The sequence below is a fragment of the Peromyscus californicus genome, unplaced genomic scaffold (genome assembly GCF_007827085.1).
Source record: "Peromyscus californicus insignis strain IS unplaced genomic scaffold, ASM782708v3 Scaffold_6__1_contigs__length_162567912, whole genome shotgun sequence".
Taxonomy (NCBI): Eukaryota; Metazoa; Chordata; class Mammalia; order Rodentia; family Cricetidae; genus Peromyscus; species Peromyscus californicus.
Window position 1 is genome coordinate 101,151,000 of NW_026294584.1, and position 22,458 is coordinate 101,173,457.

At 46.4% G+C, this 22,458-nt stretch overlaps 1 protein-coding gene across 6 annotated transcripts in view; it reads left to right on the forward strand.

Moving 5' to 3' along the window:
* The window catches only part of Cfap92 (cilia and flagella associated protein 92 (putative)), a 55,578-nt gene that overhangs the window by 547 nt on the left and 32,573 nt on the right, over window positions 1–22,458 (forward strand). For 3 of the 6 annotated variants that reach the window (XM_052720109.1, XM_052720115.1, XM_052720110.1), the window contains exons 2-7: window positions 323–8,449; window positions 11,555–11,742; window positions 12,418–12,622; window positions 17,618–17,761; window positions 18,805–18,877; window positions 19,940–20,061. In XM_052720109.1, coding sequence (XP_052576069.1) covers window positions 8,092–8,449; window positions 11,555–11,742; window positions 12,418–12,622; window positions 17,618–17,761; window positions 18,805–18,877; window positions 19,940–20,061 — 1,090 coding nt within the window. In that variant the 5' untranslated portion in view covers window positions 323–8,091. The remainder of the gene's footprint in view (window positions 1–322; window positions 8,450–11,554; window positions 11,743–12,417; window positions 12,623–17,617; window positions 17,762–18,804; window positions 18,878–19,939; window positions 20,062–22,458) is intronic. The other 3 variants (XM_052720113.1, XM_052720112.1, XM_052720114.1) reach the window with 3 other exon arrangements.

Below are 22,458 nucleotides of genomic sequence, written 5' to 3' on the forward strand. Positions count from 1 at the left end.
CCTTCCTGGCGTCCTCTGCCCCCTGGGAGGGCTCCAGACTGCTTCCTAAACTCCCCCTCCCCCTATCTAACTAGGACAGAGGAGGAAACAGACTTGGAAGTAGTTAGGGTTTTGATGGGAGGAAAGTTGTCTACTGCCGCCACCTTCGGGCTCCAGGAGGTGACTTGGCGCTAGACCTGAGTTCCTTCTTGCGGGCTGGGATAAGGCAAACAGGGTTGTTTGGCCACTGTTTTCTCCGGTACCCTAGAACTTGATTCTGGGAGATGGAGGACAGACCCGCTTCCTCTGGAGTTCTAACAGGCTTTCCCTTTCTCTTTCACAGAGAGCTGTGCTGTTGGCTCCACTTGTTGCCTGAACCGTTATCCAGCCATACTGGAGCAAAAGTCAAACTCAGCAGCCCTTGGCTATTAGATAGGCAGATCTTGTCTCATGTACATCTCTGATTTTAAATGTTAAATTCCAGTTGAGGAGCATTACCATTTTGTTTCCTTCACTATAGCACCCCAGACTAGTACTTTGTCCTTTGTCCTACTCATTCTTAAACACTGTCCAACCACCTCAGACTGGAAAGGAATCAGACATCCCAAGCATTCTGGAGAATATATATATATATGCAATTTAGCAGAATAATTGACATCAGCTCCACTTCTTGGCTCCTACCTTAGAGAACCACGTGTACAGCATGTTCATTCACCACATTACTGCGTATAATGGTCAGACGCTGATATGGTTAGCAGGAGCCCAGCCAGGACAGATCACCAAACAAGGATGGATGAGAAAATACGCTACAGCAGTTTTTCGAATGTTAGTACATATGTGACAATAACAACACTGCACACAGTATTACTAGATGTTTTCCACGAAGATGCACGTAAGGAGTTGCATAGGAGATTAATGAAGCTACAGCCAGATCTAGTTGCTATTTCCAGTGATGGCGAACCTTTTGCTTTCAGCACACTGGCTCTTTTGCTTAAACGGGAGATTGCATTTTAAGATACACACATCAACAGTTTTCAGTGTGTTACAATTGTCTAACCACAACTGCAACTAATACCTCAACATTTCCACACCCCTCGCCTCCCCACCCCTGGGTTCAATTCTCAGCACCCACAAGGTGGCTCACAACCAGTGCCCTCTTCTGGCCACCATGAGGACCACATGCATATGGCACACAGATGCATACAAGTAAAAAGCCCATACACATAAGATTAAAAAGGGGGGAAAATTAAAGGTGGTCTTCTGTGGACTGGGTTTTTTTATGAGACATATTAACATGTTTATTTGTGTTGTAATATGTACTAACACTCTAATTCTCTTTTAGTTCTTAGTGATACTCTATTGCATGGATAGACCACATGTTACATGTGTTTTTCATTCATCAACTAATAGGTGTTGGGGTTTGACTGTCGTGAGTGATCCTGCTATGGATTTTTTTTTTTGGTATGAGTTCATGTAATTTACTCTCCTTTGGGTACATACTGAAGGGTGGGTTGGTTGCTGTGCTGGTTTCTTTTTTGTTGACTTGTCAAAGCTGGGATCATCCAGGAAGAGGAAATGTCGACTGAGGAATTGTCTCCATCAGATTGGACTGTGGACAAGTCTGTGGGGGCATTCCTCTTGATTAATGATTGATATGGAAAGGACCATCTCACTGTTTGTGGTACCACTCCTGGGCAGGTGGTCCTGTGTTGTATAAGAAAGTGGAATGAGCAAGCCATGTAGAACAAGCCAGTGAGCACCATTTCTCCATGGCCTCTGCTTCTGCTCCTGCCTTGGCCTCCCTCTGTACTACAGTGTTATCTGTAAGGCAAAGAAACCCTTTCTTCCCCAAGTTGCATTTGGTCTTATTTATCACAGCATTAGACAGCAAACTAGGATAGTAGGGTCCTGTGGCAGTTTGAGATCTTCTTGAGGAATGGCCCATCTCTTTTCCAAAGAGACCTCCCCATTTTCACCGACACTGACAGTGAACACCATGTGATTTCCAGTGTGTTTAGTGATACAGAGATTGTCAGCCTGGACCTTCTTCATCACGGTTCCTAGTGCCAACCTCTTTCTTCAGGCCTGTGCCAGTCAGCTCCCCATCACTGTAACAGGTACCCCAGGCGATTAGAGAGGTACCTCTCTTGTATGGGGAGAGGTCCACTTTGGCTCACAGCTTGCTTTTGGGGCTTCTGGTAGTATAGATGCATGCATGCATGGTGGAGTCAAAATGTCATATACTTCACGGGTGGGAAGAAAAAGAGGGAAAGGATGGGACTGGGGTTCCACTGTCCTCCTCAAGGACGTAACCCAAGTGTCATGCTGCTGGGTCTCATCTCTTGAACGTTTTACCCCCTCCAAATAGCAGTGCCCCAGAGGTTTTCACACAGAGACCTTTGGAAGACACTGCAGATCTGAACCATGACAAGACTTCCCTTACACATGCCCTAGATCCAACTGTAAGGCTGTCCGGTGGCTCCACCTTTGAAACATGTCCTGAACCTGCCTTGTTCCTAGTGCCCTGGGATCACTCTAGGCCAAGCTCCTAACATCTTTCCCCTGTGTGATTGCTTCACTCACTCCAAAGATTTTAACTTTATATGTATACACAAGCCCTTGAGTGCCTTGAGGGATGCTATTAATCTTAAGTCATACCATGACCCTCCTCTGCTCAAAACTCACTAGTTCCTTCTCAGAGGGATGAAAGGCAACATCATCATCTTGACCCCAAGGATGGCACATTAGAACCTATTGTCCCCTTTAAACACTGCCATTAGTGCTTCTCTTATAACCTTTCTGCTCTATAAGCAGCTCCTGCCTCAGGCCTTGGCATATGTTTACCCTTGCATAGCTCCCACCCCCTTACCTACTTGGAATCCTATCAGCCCCAGCAGAGTACATCTTCCCCAATGGATCAGTTGCCTCTTGCATGAAACCTCAGACTATGTGGGAGGAGTGCTGCCTGCTCTGCTGATCTAGAATGGTGCTAACACACCAGAAGTCGCAAACTTATGACTCCTGTTTCAGTGGCTTCCCCATGGTTGCCACAGCAAATGGAACTGTGGCATGTTGCTTTTCATCTGCCTTTTTGTTGTTGTTGTTGTTCACAATGATTTATGTCTTTTATTGGCATATGAGTTTTAAAGCAACCCTTATACCACATCAGCTGTGAACCTCATACATGACCCGAGCCACTCAGGGCTGGAGACCTGGTTTTCCAATGCTCATCACAAAGTAGTACTTGATTGTTTTGCTTTGCACGAGCATACTGTTGTAAATATGAACTCACAGCTTCAAAAGGGAAAACTACCTCTAGCAGGCATCAGTGGGATTTGAATATTTTCAAGCCCAGTGATGTTGGAGCCCCTACGGCTCCAGATATGGTAATAGAAGTCCAATAGAAGAATACCAAGAAGTCCTGGCCCTGGAGCTTAATGTGGGTATGTATAGCAAGTGTCTAGGCTGTGATGGAGTCTATCTTTGCAGATGAGCCTGGTTTTATTCCATGTCAGTTGAAGGCTGATAGCTCAGCCTAAGATGCCACATGTACCATTCCCACTCACATACTGGTAACTGCTTTGCTGAAGGACTCCTTCAAGCTGCAGCTTTCCTGGGCCAGTCAGTATTGAAAACGAAGCTTTTTGGTATCTTCCCATGAAGCTGTTGCCCAGCCTCCCGAGGCTAAGGAGGGAAGGATGCATAATGGCTTGCTGTTAGGCCTTTCTCTCTGTGGGCTGTGTTACTAGGCACCACTGAAACAATCCCACTTGGATCCAGAAGGCTTTTGTTGGAGGTTCAAAGCGTGCAAACTCTGAAGGTTTGTGGTTCCTTTGTACATGCTGGGGGGTGGGATATCTGTGGGGGAGAGTTGAAGTCCTGGCAAAGAAGTCACTTTTGAAGTCACTTCAGTATTGTTTGAGCTGCTTCCAATAGTGTACTGTTCAAAGTGTCATTATGAAGTCTAGAAATACATTAAGAAGCAAAAGTCACCCAAGATCCTGCCACCAGCTAACCCACAGTGTATTTGTGATGTATTTATTCTAGATTATTCCTTGTATTGTGGCATGAAAGAATTTTGGGGGGTTGATAGAACTGCTTTGTGGTGGGGCTCACAACACATCTGTCAGGACACTTTGAAAGGGTAAAGTTAACATTTTGCACATTAAGAGGACATCAATTTGCTCATGAATCTGCGATGCAGGGAGGGCTTGGTGAAGACTGTTTCTGCTCTGTGTAGTGGCAGCTAGTATCTTACAGACCTGGGGGCTGACAATGGCAGTTGGGTGGGAGCTGTCGGAACAGCTCACGTGATCCTCATGTGGCCGTCCGTACTGGTTGACAATATGGAGGCTATGTCTGTAGGCCCCAAACAAGACAGCAGCAGGGTTTGTAGGAGCTGACTTCAGAAGTCACATGGTGTTACTTCCTATGAACTTCATTGGCTGAGGTGGTCACACACATTTGTCTGACCCACTGGATGGGAGGAGTATTGGCCACACAAAGGAGGAAGAGCTTGTGAGAGAATGTCTGAGAGGTGGCATATCTTCATAAAACACAGTGCCACGGGTCCCTAAGCCCTGCTCTTGGAGAATTATCCCTGAAGGCCTGGAGTGAACCCTGAGAATATTATTAACATATTATTATTATTATTAACATGTTGTTGCTAACATTACTATTAAGCTGGGAATTTAACCAGGGCCTGACACACGCTGGGCAAGCTCTTCACCATTGAGCTATATCTCCTTTTTACTTTTTATTTTAAAGCAGAGTGTCCCTAAACTGCCCAGGTTGGTCTTGAACTCACGTTGTAGCCCAAGATAGCCTTGAACTTGTGATTCTCTTGCCTCAGTCTCTTAAGTAGATGGGATGAAGGCCTGTGCCAGCCAGCCCAGCACAATCTTATTTTTGATGCATTCTGGGTAACATTGATGTGCATTTAGGATGGGCTTTGGCCCTTCGGCCTAGACCTTTGGCCTCTCACCCTGAGCCTGTGGAGTATGGCTGCTCTCCTAGGTAATGTAATCAAAGGCAACTTGAACTCTGTTGCCAGACTACACAATCATGTCTCTCCCCTCTCCACCTCTATATCTATATCTATATCTTACACACACACACACACACACACACACACACACACACACACACACACGCACTTCCTGGGAGGGTCCTGCCCAGTTTGACTGTGCCTTACTGCTGAGGCACCTCCACTTGTCAGGAGCTGATTGATATCTGATGACGTGAAAGAGTAAAGCTAGACTTCAAGTAGGTTTTGTGGTGGGCAATAAAATCTTGACACTCAGTAAGACTTCTTCCTGATTTTCTTCTGGCTCTCTACTATTTAATTAAGGGATTGCTATTCACAAGTATCTTGAGATGAAAAGAAAGGATAAAGATGCTCAATTCTGATACAGAGCTGAGTTTCCCAACTGGCTCTTCATTATACGGGTTTACAGGTTCTTGGAAATCTGAGTCCTCCAGACCTCTGCACCAGTAGCATATATTTGTTTCTGCACTGGACTGGCTGGGTTTGTGTGTCAACTTGACACAAGCTAGAGTCATCAGAGAGGAAGGAGGCTCAGTTGAGGAAATGCCTCAATATGATCCAGCTGCAAGGCATTTTCTCAAGTAGTGATCAATAGGGGAGGGCCCAGTCCATGACGGTGGTGCCATCCCTGGGCTGGTGGTCCTGGGTTCTATAAGAAAGCAGGCTAAGCAAGTCATGTGAGCAAGCCAGTAAGCAGCACCTCTCCATGGCCTCTGCATCAGCTCTTGTCTCTAGGATTCTGCCCTGTTTGAGTTCCTTTCCAGGCTTCCTTCGGTGATGAACAGCAATGTTGAAGCACAAGCCAAATAGATCTTTTCCTCCTCAACTTGCTCTTTGGTCATGATGTTTCATCGCAGCAATAGGAACTCTAAGGAGACATCACTTAATAAAAGTAACTGTTTAAATTAATATGAAAGGACCCTTCAGTGGGAAGTCAGAGTCAGGGTGATAGGTGGAACCCGGGAACCAGGATCCTGTGTCTGCTCCTGAGGGATGGTGCTGCTAAGCTGTCTTGCTTCATGATGTCTTTAGGAGCAGCTGTATCCCAGTAGCTTTTTATTCTTACAGCTCCGTGTGCATTTTCTACATGTCTTGGTTCACAGAGTGCAATCTCCGGTATGCTGGAGGTGTGGGCAAGGTGAACAGGCTTTCTTAAAGGGGGCGTGCTGCCCTTCAGTGTGGACCCTTACAGTTTTTCCTGAGGTTCAGGTTTTATCTTGATTTAACCTGAGGGTTCCATGCAGTATGCAGTATTCTGGAATGTACCATCTCATCTGGTGACCTAGGAGAGTATGCTCTGGGAGGCTTGGGACCTGGTTCCAGCTCCAGCTCAGCTGAGGTTCTGCTCTTTGACCCAAAGTAGGCCATAGTTCAACTTCAAACTACTTTTCTCAGCAACCCAGTGTCTGTGGGTGGAACCTTGTGTCCAATTTTCTTTCCTAAACTGGCTGGTAAGTGGGAACACTCCCTCACTAGAAAACTTACCCACCCCTCTGCACCTTCCATTGCCCATTGTGCTAGTTGCTGCCTGCCCTTTGGGGCTGTGCACCAAAAGCCATCCTGCTGTCCATCAGTTTCTGTGAACTTGTCACGAGCCTTCACCCCTCAAGGCCCGGTATCCGCCATTTCTTCTGCACGGGCTCTCTTGCTTTCACCAATCCGCCTGGCTTTCGCTACCTCTTGGAGTCCATCCCTGTTCAATCTAGCCAGTCCACTGTGGGTTGTTCCTCTCTGACTCAGGCCACTTGGTGTGTTGTGGTCTTCCGGGTCAGGGCCAGCAGTTGAGGTGCTTGGCCAGGGTGTGTTCAGGGTGTGGGTGGGCTTTGTCAGAGGAGTGCGGGCATTGGTGGTCAGGAGTCTACAGATCTCAGGGCAGTGCTGTAACGTACTTGCAGGGGGTAGAATACTTCACCCTTCCAAGCCTGTATCCTTATCTCGGGCGTGGTGGTGGGGAACAAGACAGAATTTTCACGGTATTTTCAGGACATCAGCCCCAGAAGCAGAAAATCTAACGAGAGAGTTTTGGGGTGTGAGTATGTACAGACAGACCATCACTTTAGCTTTATTTAAGCGTGGGAGACGAGAGTGGGTGGAGCCATAGAAAGGATCCAGCAGGGTCAGTCGCATAATAGGTATGGAGCTCCTGGTGAGAGTTTTTTTAATATTGGGTAAATAAACGAATGGGTGAAGGCAATCGCTTTCTGAATCGGCCTTTCACCTTTTGGACTGGTCTGGTGCACCCAGGCTGCGCAGAGGCTGTGTCGCGAGAAATCTCTCCTTATATGTCTGCCTGCTTGCGTAGTGAGCTCCTTGAAAAGCTCTGACTCCCTCAGAATACCTGGAAGAAGGTTCCCAGAGCCTGCAGGCAGGAGCCGAACTCAGCTGGGGGAAGGAAGCCCCGCCCCCAGCCGTGGGCTGAGGTCTCCTGGCAACCGCCTAACAAAGTCCCTTTGGGATCAGCTACCTATAGCGCCTGCGCCCAGCTTCCCTGATCAGAGTGGCTGCCACTGTGCAGCAGGTGCAGGAGCCCACAGGTGTGCTTACTCACAGGTAACCTTGAGCTTGGGTTCAGCCTCCGTTTCACCTCAGACGCCCCAGGCCCCCCAGGCGCTGACTTCCTGGCAGCCAGAGTTCGGTAGCTTGAAATCTGAGTGATGTCTGAGCCAGAGCTCTCTGTGTCTTGCCTCAGGGCATCTTGCTGGGGTCCAGTGTGTCCTGTGCCGGCTCAGTTCCCCTTTCTGCAAGTGGCAGCTGTCTGTTCTGTGCTGGGGCCACCTCCAGGACTCTGCCTCAGCCTCTTGAGAGGAGTCAGGTCTCCCACCTTCCCGTGCCTCCCGGGTCAGCGGTGAACTAGCTCACCTAGATCTGGATGCCAAGAGCACCCATTGACCAACTCCTGATTTCTGAGCGAGGAGTTGCTGGGCTCAGGTCAGAGGAATATCGCTGCTCGTCACTGCCAGCTGCCTCTCTCTGGCTTCTTCACCCACTGCTTCTCCTTAACTACGAAGCACTCACTGTATAAGTAGGCCTCCACTGAAGCCTGGGACATTGGAAACAAGACAGAGATGGGACCCGGAGGATGGGCCTTCCTGCACTGGGCACGTTTACTCCTGAGGTCTTTGCTGTCTCCCACCAGGACCGTTCTGGTGTTGTACAAGATGTCTCTGCGGGCCTGGGAATGGGAGGAAGAGGGGAGAGCAAGCATGGATCCTGCCTCCTCCATGGCTAGTGCTTACCAGTCAGCAAGCGAGTATGAGACGGAGGAGTACCTGAAATCCAGGACCCCAGCCCAGGAATGGGACTCTGAGGACCAGTTCAGCAGCCTGCATTCCTCAGAAGGGCCTGCCTGCACCTATAACTCTGATGTGCCCCAGGTTGTCCCCTGCAGATTCGTTATCTCACTGGCCTTCCCCGCAATCACGGGTAGGTGCTGAAGCACAGCTTTACTCAACTTCTGCACAAGGCAGGACACTACTTGGCTTCCTCTAGGAGTTAGTGAGTGCTCATGTCTTGCCTCCTTCCTCTCCACCAAGTCCCCTCCCATGGTAGAGTGGCTAGTATCAACTGAGGCAGAGGTCAGAAAAAGAACAGACAATTCAGGGGACCCAGCTATTGGCTAGGCATGAAAGTGATTGTGTGACTCACTCAGCAAACTCGGGCCCCAAGAAGCAGGTCATATTCATATTCATATTCTCTCTCTCTGTTAGTGTGTGTGTGTGTGTGTGTGTGTGTGTGTGTGTGTGTGTGTGTGTATTTGAGACAGGATCTCACTATGTAGCTCTGGCTAGACTCAAACTCACAGAGATCCACCTGCCTCTTGAGTGCTGGGATTAAAGGCATGGGCCACTATGCCCAGCCTAGACATTCTTATATATACATTTTTGTGCATATGTGTGGTCACTTCTGTATTCCTAATTCCAAGAGGCAGAATTGTTGTTTTGAAGGTATGCACTTAAAATTGTTTAATGGGTGTTGTCAAATTGTCCTTGAAAGGGTTATAATATTTTGCCCTCCCAGTAACAGAAAATGGAAGTTCTATTTACCCCCTCCCCATTTGAGATAGTGTTTCTCTGTGTAACTCTGGCTGTCCTAGAACTCACTCTGTAGACCAGGCTGGCCTCCAACTCACAGAGATCTGCCTGCCTCTGCCTCCTGAGTGCTGGGATTAAAGGCACGGGCCACCACTGCTTGATATTTTTCTTTCTTTCTTTGAGACAGAGTATCATTGTGGAGCTCTGGCCAGCCTGGAACTGAATAAGTAGACCAGGCTTGGCCTCAAACTCACATACATCCATTTGCCTCTTCCTTCCAAATGCTGAGATTAAAGGTGTGTACCACCATATTTGGCTATTCATTCATTTTTGTCTAGATTTGCTCTGATTGGATCAGAACAAGCTCTCTGGCCAGTTGTATTGTCTAGTCAGGATTTCTATTGCTGCAGTGAAATGCTATGACCAACAGCAAATTGGGGAGGAAAGGGTTTATTTGGCTTACACTTCCACATCACTGTTCATCATTGAAGGAAGTGAGGTCAGGAACTCAAGCAGGGCAGGATCCTGGAGGCAGGAGCTGATACAAAGACCATGGAGGGGTGCTGCTTACTGGCTTGCTTCTCATGGCTTGCTTAGCCTGCTTTCTTATAGTGCCCAGGACCACCAGCCCAGGGGTAGCCCCACCCACAATAGGCTGGGCCCGCCTATGCCAATCACTGATTAAGAAAATGCCCTACAGGCCTGCCTGCCTACAGCCCAATATTATGGGTTTTTCTCAGGAGACGTTCCCTCCTCTCAGATGCCTCTAGCTTGTATCAAGTTATTATAAAACTAGCCAGAACATGTACCTTTATAGGAGGTCTTAATATCTATAAGAATTGACAGGTAGATCTCTATTTCAAACTGCTTAATGCTAACTACTGTGGCAACACAGGGGTGAAGCAGAAACTTCTGCCTGGAGTGAAAGACCCGAAGTCACAGAACTGCCTTTTGGGCTGACGAGGGAGCAGTGGTAGTGTGTCTAGCATGTTCAAGGCCTGGGCTCTTTCCCAGTGCTGCAAAACAAGACAAAAACCAAAAGCAAACAAACAAAAACCTGAAAAAATGCAAAAAGAGAAACAAAGTCCCAGAACCCAGAAACAAAAAATAAATGGAAAAAAGGGTAGTTTTAAAGGTTTTCATACTTTAGGGTTCAAGTGATGGCACACTCCTTTAGTCCCAGCACTCAGGAGGCAGAGGCCAGTGGATCTCTATGAGTTCGAGGTTAGCCTGGTCTACATAGTGTGTTCCAGGTCAGCCAAGACAACATAGTGATACCTTGTCTTAAAGAGATAGAGGAGGTAGGGAAATAGGCTATTTAAAATCTTTGTTCTCATTAATTTTTCTTTGGTATCCTAAAGATAATTACGATATTTGAATTGATGTGTATGGAAAACTGGGTTTATACTGAAAGTCCTTGGGAGGCAGGAAGGTCACTTTGGTCCAAGAACCTGAGACCAGCCTGGAAAACTTGCTGAGATCTTGTCTCAAAACCAACCAACTGAACAAGTTTATGTGGGGTTCCTAAGCGCCATCTAATGGTAGGAAAAGGAAGACCCAACCTAAAAGATTCCTTTAAGCTCCTGGCCCACTCTGATGGCCCCTCGGGTTTCGGCCTCTGGCTGAGCCTGGCCTCATTTCTGTATCTGATCAGCCTGTCTACTTGACATGGGCAGCATCACTGCTGAAGTTCTTGCTAGGCTGTTTCCTCCGTCTGGATGTCTGCTATCTTCGCTCCTACAAGACTTTGCTAAGAGGACCTAGGAGGCAGGGTCCTGGGTAGATGCTGCTCCCAGCATCCTGTTGTTCATCAGAACCCTGCTCATGCTGCTTCCACATTGTCCTGAAATTTTGACCTGCTTCTTAGGGCTGGGTCTGGAAGGAGACAAACCGGGTGGCTGACACACAATCTTAAGGAGTGCCCACTCTCAGAGCATGCCCTTCAGTTTTGTGTGCATGATGCTTAGTTACACACTGTCCTCTGCCGAACTGGGTCTGATGGAGAAGCAACATGGCAGCACACAGCCCCCACAGCACGTGCTCTTTGTGTTAGTTGTTAGTTAGTTAGTTAGTCACAGAAAAATACCAGAGACACTCAACTTGTAAGAAGCGAAGGGTTCTACTGGCTCACAGTTCCAGACCGTGACAACTTGGATCATGATTAGTTTGGGACCTGTCATGAAGCAGGACATTATGGTGGAAGTGCCTGGGGAGGAAACAGCCATGGTGGGGGGTGGGGTGGGGGCAAAGACAGACAAAGGGATTAGATGCTGGTATCCCAGCATCACCTCTGGGGATGCACTCCCACTGACCTGGTCTTCTCCTATGAAGCCCAACTGAATTTCTACTACTTCCAGGTAACAGCACTGGCTAGGAGCACATGGGCTGTTGGAGACCTTCCCAAACTACAGCAATGTTTTTTGCTTTCATGGAGCTGTGGGCCCTGATCTTGTTTCCCAAAGGTTAGAACAAGGCTCACTAAACTTGTGTCTTCTAGTTCAAAAAGGAAAAGTCACAAATTATAGTGATAAAAAGAAAGCCCCTAAACCAGACAACCGGTCTGCAAAGGCTCGTCGATTCTACCACATTGAGTATTTTTTCCTGCCTGATGATGTAGAACCCAAAAAAGTTGATATCGTGGTGTTTCCTGGAGTGGCCAAAGTGTTTCTGGAGTCAGGAATAAAGGTGGGTGGTGTGTGTGTGTGTGTGTGTGTGTGTGTGTGTGTGTGTGCGTCTTTGCATGGAATGTCACACTGAGGATGCAGAAGATGCCTCGCTGACCCACAGCAGACCCAATGGTGGAGCTTTCTAGATATGTGGGATCCTGGGTAACCTCCTGAGTGAGATGCAGAGTGGACCTGCAGATGCAATTATACAGATTCTTCTTTAGATGCCTTTCTTGGATGTAGTTTCTTGGATGTTTCATCAAACAAGGTTTTTGTTTTATTTTGTTTTTTAAGTACTGAGCATTCACTGTAGGCCCTGAAAGTTCTTTCTTAGTATGTGTATATATACACATGTGTGTGAATGTTCAAGTGCAAGGGCTATTCCAACATGCACACACACATGGAAACTCCCTCAATGGTTTGGCTCTGCATCCTTGATGGGAAGTAATCACCAGGGACACTGCGCATGCATTGGCTTAAATTGTAGTTTTCAAGGAACTGGTGACCCTGACAGGGTCCAGTGCACAGGGCCCCACTTCCCTGGGATTTGGAGCTAGGAGAGAGGCAGCCACAGAAGCCAGCTAGGCAGAGGGTGTCATACCTGTTATGTTGCTGCTGGGGCTGGGCTGTGGGAAGTGCCTGGTCTGTAGGTTAGCCCTTCATTTCCCACAGTCTCTGAATGGTATTTCCACAGACTGTGAAGCCATGGAAAGAAGATGACAAAATCTGGGTGTCATGGAGCCAAACCTTTAACGTCAACATGACAAAGGAATTACTAAAGAAAATAAACTTTCACAAAATCACTTTGAATCTCTGGGACACCAGGGACAAAGTTTCTAAAAAAGTCAGATACCACCGGCTGAAGACAGCTGTTTACACGGAAGACCCGGAATCTTTTGGTAAGTCAGGTGTTTTGCTTGTATTTTAAGTATTCCTGGCAACTTGTGTTGGACACACCTAGTCCAGAAATCTAAAGTCTGAAATGATATCAAGTTCAGTACTTTTTTAGAGCTGACACAATAGCTCAAGTGGAAAATTCCACAACTGAAGTCACATGACAGCAGATTGTGGTCAAAACAAAGGCTCATCAAAATACCTTGTAGTGTCTCCTCTGGGCGATGAAAGGAGTATTCACACAGTGAGAAGGAATCTCCTGTTCTCGAGTTGGGCTTCTTCCCCTAAGACACTTCATTTGTATACGAGAATATTCCAAAATCTGAAAAGAGTTCTACGTCCCAAGCATTTAAGATAGAGGATTTTAAATCTGTAATCAGAGTAAAAGCGAGTGTTCCTTTGTGCCCTCACAAGACACTGCTTCTTGTCGTGGAGTGTGCCATCCACCCAGGACACACCTGGGGAGTCATGGTGTGTCTGTGTCCTTGGGCAGTGTCTATGTGCCTCCCTTACCTTTGGTGACCTTTGGTTCCAGGGCAGCTCTCAGATGAGTTCCCATCACTAGCCTTTCTCCCCAGACTGATAGTGTATGTTTACTCAAAATTAAATAGGGATACCAAGAAACAAAAGAAGAGTTTTGCTTGTGTGTACAGTGTAGTGGTAACAGGCATGTCTTGCATGTATGAGTCTCCAGGTTCCGTCTTTAGTTCCAGGAAAAGAAACAGACTGTTAAGAATTCCACCTCCTCCAGCCGGGATGGTGGCTCAGTTGGTAAAGTGTCTGCCATGCAAATCCGAGGACGCAAATCTGACCTTCCAAATCTCATGGGGAAAAGATGGGTGTGGTGACATGCACCTGCAACCATAGTTTTGGGGAGGTAGAGATGAGGGTCCCTGGGACTTGTGACCACCAGCCTAGTTTCAGGTTTAGTGAGAGACTGTCTCAAAAAACTAAGGTGAAGCGGGATTGAGGAAGGTACTCAACTTCAACCTCTGGCCTCTGCATGCATTCTTACCCCCCTCCAAACAAGTATACATATACACAAATGCTACCTCTTCAGGACAACATGCTCACATCTGTGTAGCTCATTTCAGAGGAGTTTTGTTGTTGTAGGGCTGGGAGTGGAATCCAGGGTCTTGTACATGCTAGGCAAATGCTCTACTTCTGAGCTATCACCCCAACCTTTTTTGTGACCCTCTCCCAAGTTTATTTTGAGAGGCTATTACTAAGTTGCCCAGGTGGCCTGGAGCTTTTGATCCTTCTGCCCCAGCCTCACTAGTGCTGGGATGACAGGGCTATGCAGCATACCACAGACTTTCATTTGTGTGACTACACCAGTGTCTGATTCTTCTGAACTTCCCTAAAACAGCAAGGAGAGATGGAGAGAGAGACAAATGCTGGGATGTCATAGCTATCCTGTCCCATCTCCTTCTTATCCTAGTGTTGACTATAGGCAGGTTCTTTTTTTTTTTTTCTGAGATAGGATGTGGTAGTTTGAATGTAATTGCCGCCATAAGCTCATAGGGAGTGGAACTATTAAGATGTGGCTTTGTTGGAGTAGGTATGGTCTTGTTGGAAGAAGTATGTCACTGTGGAGGCAGACTTTGAGTTGTCATATATGGTCAAGCCATGCCCAGTGTCTCAGACCACTTCCTGTTGCCTGCGGGATCAAGATGTAGCTCCTTCTCCATTCTTAGCTCCTTCTCCAGCACCATGTCTGCCTGTATGCCGTCATGTTCCGCCATGTCCCAACATGGTGATAATGGACTAAACCTCTGAAACTGTAAGCGAGTCCCAATTAAATGTTTTCCTTTATAAGAGTTGCCATGGTCACAGAGTCTCTTCACAGCAATAGAAACCCTAACAAAGACACAGGGTTTCTCTGTGTAGCCATGACTGTCCTGAAACTCATTCTGTACATCTGGCTGGCCTTGACTTCATAGAGATCTGCTTGCCTCTGCCCCAAGTGCTCAAATTAAGGGCATGCACCACCATCACCCAGCTATAGGCAGGTTCTTGAACATCCCTCTCATCTGTAAAAAAAGAGAATTGAATAGTGGCCATGCCACTAGCATGCTACAGCAGGATGGTGAGAGTAGACTCCTAAGACTCAAGCAACAGGACAGTGTGTGTTGGCCACGGAGAACTTAAAAATTAGAATGAGGTGCTGCAAAGGAGTGGATGCTGGGTGATGTAGCATGAATCTTAAAAGTTCTTATTTTAATAAAATCAAACCTGAGCCAGGTATTGGGGTGAAATGCTGGAAGATCAGAGAGACAGAACAGGCCACAGCCACCTCACCTGGCCAATTCCTCAGGTGATCCTGTTTCCTCAGACTGGAAGCCTCTGAGACCTCATCCAGAATGAATCTCAGCTGAACTGCTGCTCAAAAGCCTGAAAGCTTAACCAGCCAAATGCTGCTAGTTTCTGGTCTTCACGCCTCATATATCTTTTTCTTTCTGCCGTCACTCCCTGGGATTAAAGGCGTGAGTCACCATGCTTGGCTGTATCCTTGAACAGATGGATTTCTGCTTCTGGAATGCTAGGATTAAAGGCCTGTGCTACCACTGCCTATCCTCTATGTTTAATATTGTGACTGTTCTGTCTCTGACCCCAGATAAGTTTATTAGGGTGCACAATATTTCGGGGAACACAGGTGAGAATCCTGTGACTCTCTCTGATGCTCAGAGAAAGTAAAGAGAATCCATGGGGGTATGTGGTCTTTCCTGTGGATGAAAGAATGTTTAGCAGTATCCTAGGCCTAAGAATCCCTTCATGTATTAACAGGTGTCCTTAGTGGGTTTGGGTCACCACTCACTGAATACCACTGATTTAAAACTAAACTCCTATCCATAGAGTTTCTATGGAAGAAAGTGGGACCAATATATAACTTCTGTCATTCAGACCAAAGGAAAGATTTCTGTGCTCAGGATGGGGGCTACTGGCTACCTGTAGGTGTCCTTTGTGGATTCCAGGGCCTGGCCTAAGGTGGAATTTCTGGTCTGTGTCTGTGTCCCACTGGAGCGGGTGTTGGGACAATAGCTTCTGCCTGGCCTGTTGAGAGGACCCTGCAATCCAGTGGGCCAGAAGAACGAGGTCTGGACCCTACAGGGAGAGCCCATGGCCTCTGCCTAGGGTGCTTTGAGTCATCACAGCAAGAGCTTTTCCTTGAGCTCCGTCCCAAGCCTGGTGTCCCTGCCTCTTGTTTTAAAAACATTTTTTTCCATTAAAGGAACAGTGGATACTCACTACATAAAACCCAGTTAGAAATGTCTAGGAAGAAGGAAGAAAAACTGAAGGCACACAGTGTCTGTCCAGAGATGGTCATTATTAATAGCCTCCCTGTGGATCTGTCTTTTTTCACGTAAAAATACCTAGTAGACACCTTATTTCTTGGGAGTATAGAAACACCCTAAGAGGGCTGTTCTATATGGCAGAAGGACATTGGTGTGGCAGATCGTGTGCTAGAGGTCAGTGGGACATCTGTAGTAAAGCTGGCCTTTGTGCTTCCTCACGCTCAGTTCCTTGGGTGTTCAGTGCTGGGTGAAAACGTTATTCTTGAACTCCACAGATGGTATGGTAGCCTCTGCTACACTCTCTTCTTTACCCTTCTCTCCCAGCATCTGCTGCCTACTTGACGAGGGTTTTCCAGAACTCTGCCCTATGGCTGTCTGCGTCAGTTCTCACTCTCTTAGCATCTTTCTCCCCACCCTGTCTCCTCTCTCCTGCTACCAGGGCCAGTATCTCTCCATTGATCCTGGTGTTTCATTGAAGGTCTTTTAGGACTTGCTCCCTCAGGCTCCATTTTTGTTGTTGTTGTTTTGTTTTTCGAGACAGGGTTTTCTCTGTGTAGTTTTGGTTCCTGTCCTGGATCTCACTCTGTAGACCAGGCTGGCCTTGAACTCACAGAGATACACCTGGCTCTGCCTCCTGAGTGCTGGGATTGAAGGCGTGCGCCATCGCCACCCGGCTCAGGTTCCATTTTTGTTGTTGTTGTTGATGCACCCACCCCGTCACTCAGGACACTGAACTCCTGGCAGGGCTTCCTTCTGGCAGCTGGCCACATCTTGGGGACCTCTCATTCCTATCTCTTTCTCCAAAAATTGTATCTGCCTTTCAACAATGAGTCAGATTTAGCTTCTTCTTTTTTACTTCTTTCTTGACGTTTCCATGATCTTCACTTACTCCCTTATTCACTTACACATTCACAATGTATTCATGGAGTGCTTGATACTGTCATGAGAGGGAGGCTCCATGCTGACAGAGAGACTGGCCTGGGGATGCAGCTCCCTGCCTAGGACAAGGACTGCATGTGGACCTGGTTCTTCTAAGGCAGTGGTTCTCAACTTTTGTGATGCTTTGACCATTTAAGATAGTTCCTCATGTTGTGGCGTGTAGGTGGAATTTTCCTGTCCTGACTGCCTGCTCCTGAATAACTGACACAGAGGCTTAATATTACTTATAAATGCTCAGCCAATAGCTCAGGCTTGTTACTAGCTAACTCTTATACCTAAATTAACCCATATTTCTTACCTATGCTTTGCCACATGGCTCATGGCCTGCTACCTCATCTTCTATATGTCCTGCTTCTTCGACAGCTGGCTGGCTTCCCCGTGACTCTGCCCTTCCTCCTCCTAGAGTCCTCTGTGTCTCGATGTCCTACCTATACTTTCTGCCTGGCTACCAGCCTGTCAGCTTTTTATTAACCAATGGAAGCAATACATATTCACAATGCACAGAATGATTATTCCACAGCAATGGTGACCCCCCCCACACACCATAAAATTATTGTTGCTACTTCTTAACTGTAATTCTGCTTCTGGTATGAATCATAATGTAAATTTTATCTGATATGCCAGATAGTTGATATGGTGGTGACCCACAGGTTAAGAACCTCTGTTTTAAGGATTCTGATATAGAAAACTGACCTAAGTATCAGCTTCCCCATGGGAGGTGTTAGAGAACTGGGTGTTTTTGATGGACCAATTTTCTCATTCTAGAAGAAGTGAAACTTTTGGTTTTAAGTCAGAAAAGGTTGTCTACAATTTCCAATCATAAACCCAGCGTTGTCACTGAGGAGTTGAAAGAAGAGAGCCCACCAGGTGACCAAGAAAAGGCAGAAAAACACTTGAAGTCTCCACAAGGTGAGGAGTGATGGCTGTGGACACCTGAGCTCAGCACTGTGCCAGGAGACAGGCCAGTATGCATCCCATTGCCCATCTAGTCATTGCTCCCGTGCCCCTGAGAGTCTTGATTTTGATGGTTGATTCTTCTCCCTTTCCCTGCCCTGTCTTCTCTCTCCCATTAGCTTTCCCTCTTTTGATTTTTTGAGTCAGGGTCTCACTAACTTGGCCTAGAACTTACTATGTGGGCCAGTAGGCCAGGCTGGCCTTGAGTGTGAAGTCTTAGCCTCCTAAATATTGGAATTGCAACTATGAGCCAGTGTGCTGCTGATTTAATGGATATTTGTTTCATGACTTAAAAACAAAGCAAAAAAACCCCACAACAATAAAACATTTTTGGGCTTTGGAAGCTAATTTTAAAAGAAAATCCAGTCACTATAGAAAAGTCTAAAAAAGTAGGAAAATAATCTATGATCCCATTGCCAATTGCAGTGGATGAGATATTTTGGTTGTTTTGTTACATCAAATCTCTCTGTTTTTGTTCTAGGACTCATTTTGTTTTTTTTTTAGCATGTGGGTTTATCCAAGATACACACAGCGCTTCTGTCTTCTGAGAGGATTTGTATATCATCACAAGCAGCTCCCATGTCCTTAAGAACTTTCTATAAACTTCGTTTGTGGTGGCTATGTAGTATTATGTAGTATTTTATCCAAAAAGACTGTAATTTGGCTAACCCTTTTCTATAGTTGGGAACTTGAGACTCTCAGGAGTGCCTTCAGCATTCCACAATATATTGATAAGCAGTACTGAAACAACACTTTGACGTAGAGTAGACCTTCCTCCTCCTTCTTGGCGGGTAGGGTTCCACTCACCTTCATTTGCCCAGTAATTGCAATTCATCTGGTGTGTCCTTCACTCGTTAAGAAATCCTGCTTCTGAAGGCTGCTGCGTTAGGCCTTTGCCAGCAGATGTGTCACTGACATGAGCAGGGACATCATTTGCTGGGAACCAGCACTGAGTGAAGCTTGGAGACTCTTGTTAATGTTTGATTCTCACCAAGCAGAGCCTGAAAGTCCTTCTAAGAACGGTGAGGAATGTGAGAAGTCACTCAAGACGGAAGACTCCTCTGGATCTCGGTAAGGAGAGCTGCTTACTTGGTGTTGGAGTAAGGCCCCTCCTCACCAGCCCAGCTCTGAGTCGTTATACATCCTTTTGCTGGTTTTGGTTAAGGTGGAACTGAAGCAACCTAGGGAAAGGGAAAGACCAGGGAAGGAAAGGGAGCTGGTGTGCTCTTGGCAGGAATGTTTCTCCGAGACTGACCCCCAATCTCTGAAAAAGGCAGCAAGGGCCTCCACTGAGTTTCACTAAGTCAGAAAGCTGGCATTTGGGGGCAGCCAGGATTCTAGCCTGCAGCCTCAGTCTGTGGAGCCTCAGCTAGGGCTTCCAGAAAGTCACCATCCTGGGTCCTCAGACAGCCAAGCTGGTTCTGGAGAAGTAGGGTGGAGACTGGAAGTATAGCTGTGGGTCTGGGGGTGCTATGAAGAGAGCCGGGACCACATGCAGTAGGCAGTGGTAACTTCCCCAGCTCGGTCTTCTTTGGTGACGGTCTCTCCGCTGCTCAGGTTAGGCTCATGTTCTCAAGCTCAAGCCAGTCTCCTGCCTAAACCTCTTGAGTGTAGGTCTGAAGGTACATGCAATCATGTCTGGCTAACAATTTTGACTTTTAAATATTGTTTTTCATTGAATTGTCATATTAAATTGAGAAAATTGATCTTTATTTGACATTATCCCACCCATGATCATGGCATATCCTTTTACTTAACATGCACCCTCTTTATAGACTTTCATGGAGCTAATATTTACCTCCTGTAGATGTTGTGGATAATTCTTGAGAGTTCCTAGATATTTCATAGTTTTAGCTACATAGAGAATATATTACTTTTCTTCACATTTTCTAGTTGGTTTGAACCTTGGTCATGCAAGCATGACCCCCTGGGTCATGGTTACTAGAGAATTCAGTAGACTTAATGAGTCCCAGGTTGCCCCAGGTTCCTGAGGCATAATCCACATTTGACAAAATCCCTAGACTGTTCATATACATATACTTTTAAGAAGTAAGTAAGGACCAGTGAGCATATTCAAGACATGGCACCTGTATGCCTTCTCTTCACTATCCTGTCTCTGTGAGGATTTTCTAGACGGACCCCGGCAAAAACACCTGTTTCTTTGGCTGGAACAACCATGATGGAGATCAATGAAATTATCGAGAAAGCCTCATTGAGCAGCTTAACAAACATGATAGAAAAACAAAAGTCTCAAAGTAAGTTATGATGGGATTTTGATATTTTATAACATAATTAGAGTTGAAAAGTTGTGAAATATTTAAATTTAAGGTATTTGAATAAAATTGCTCAGCAATTTTATTCAAATACCTTTTCTTCACAACTAGAAAATGTGAAGAAAAGGTATTTGAATAAAATTGCTCAGCTACTATACTGTATTATATACACTTTCACTTTCCCATCAGTCAAACAATCCATCCATCCATCCATCCATCCGTCCATCCATCCATCCGTCCATCCGTCCGTCCGTCCATCCGTCCATCTGTCCATCCGTCCATCCGTCCACCCACCCACCCACCCATCCACCCATTCATCTATCTATCCACCCACCCACCCATCCATCCATTTATACATCCATCCATCCATCCATCCATCTACCTGTCTGTCCATCTGCCCATCTGTCTGTCCATCTACTCACCCACAGAATTTTGTTTCTTTCCACTCTACCTGGTCCATGATTCCATGGTTATGCAAAGGTAGACATGAAAATGTCTGCTCTCTAAAGCAAACTTCCCGATGAACAGTTGGAACACTGCACGGTAGTGCTGTGTTTGGGGTAGGTTCCGAGTTGTTGGGGTTACGGAAAAACTCTTCATTATAGACAAGGGATGGTTTGCTTCTTGGAGAGATGAAGGATACAACATCTTATGTCATGGGCTGTCTCATACAAAGCATAAAATCTTGGCCTGTAGAACAACAAGAATCCTCAGAAGCCATTTCTCCTGGTTGAGGTTTTTTGTTTTTGTTTTTGTTTTTCCAACTTGACACAAGTTAGAGTCATCTGGGAGGAGGAACCTCAACTGGGAACATGCCTTCATAAGCTTGCTGTAGGCAAGCCTATATGACATTTTCTTGATTAATTATTATTGATGTGCAAGGGCCCAGCCCACTACCGGCAGTGCCATGCCTGGGCTGGTGGTCCTGCATTGTATAAAAAAAGCATGCAGAGCTAGCCAGGAGAACAAGCCGGTAAGCAGCACTCTTCCATGGCCTCTGCTTCATCTCCTGCCCCCAGGTTCCTGCCAGTTTAAGTTCTCAATTTGGTTTCCCCTGATGATGGCCTGTGACCTGTCAGCCAAACAAACCCTCTCCTCCATAAGCTGCTTTTGGTCATGGTATTTTATCGCAGCAACAGAAACCCAAGACACCGCTCAATCTACCTGCTCATTCTTAGCCTGGACTCTCTCACTGTATCTTTGGTAATCAGATGGGTGTCCAGTGGGAGTTGAGGCTTTCCTGGATGGGTTGCTTCACCTTAGTCCTGCGTAACTGCTACAGCTGTTTCCTCCCCTGCCAATCATCCAGATCTTGTTTGGGTGCTGGAGTCTCGAGATGTGGTCCCCACACTCACATTTGAATACCTCTCAAGTCCTCCAGAAGGCTCTCTTTTCTAGAAAATGTGTTTTCAGCTTAGTGAGGGTTTTCTAACCATTCCTTTTATTTTTAATGAAGACAGAAAAAAAAATCCACAGAAAATATAACAAATGTGCCACAATTTAGGATTTAATATTTTGCCATATTTCACCATTTCTTGCTTTTTCTACATGTGTATATTTGTGTGTGTGTGTGTGTGTGTGTGTGTGTGTGTGTGTGTGTGTGTGCAAGCTCATGCACACACATGTGGTTCCATGAATGCCACAGTACACATTTCAAGGTCAGAAGGTTGACCCTGGAAGTCCATCCTTGCCTTCCACTTTGTTTGAGACAGGGTCTCTTTTTTCTTTGTGGCTACATCCACCAGGATAGCTGGCTTCTGGGGACCCTCCTGTCTCTCCCATCTCTCCCTGAGAGCACTGGAACCACAGCTCTGTACTACTGTGTCTGACTTTATGTGAGTTCTGGAGGTTCGAACTCAGGTCCTCATGCTTGTGGGACAAGTTCTTTACCCATAGAGCCATCTCCCTATGCCCTCTTTTCCCTTTTTTTAAGGAACAAAAGATCACAGATACAGTATAAGTGCTCACGGCATCCTGCTTTTTGAGGGCCGTACTTTTCTTGTTTCCTTCCTCCAACCCACTCACTCTCACACATTCGAATAACAGTGTTTTTATCCCTGTGAAAACTGGGAATTGCTCAAAGCTTTCCAATACCTTCAGCTTGCTCTTTGTGCTTAGCTTCATTTCTGAGGCTTACTCATGTCCACACATGTAAGGACACTACCTTCATTCCTACTTTTGTAGAGCACCCTGTCAGATAAATATACCACTGTCCATCACCCCATTCTGTCAAAAAAGGACACTTGAATTTCCCAAGTGGCTTGCTGGCCCTGACACCATTGCAGTGACCACTGTGTTCTCATTGCTTGGGAGACTTGGGGATAAGACAGTTGTCTGTGCCTGCTTTGGATGTTTCTTGTCTAGGTGGGGCTCCACTGA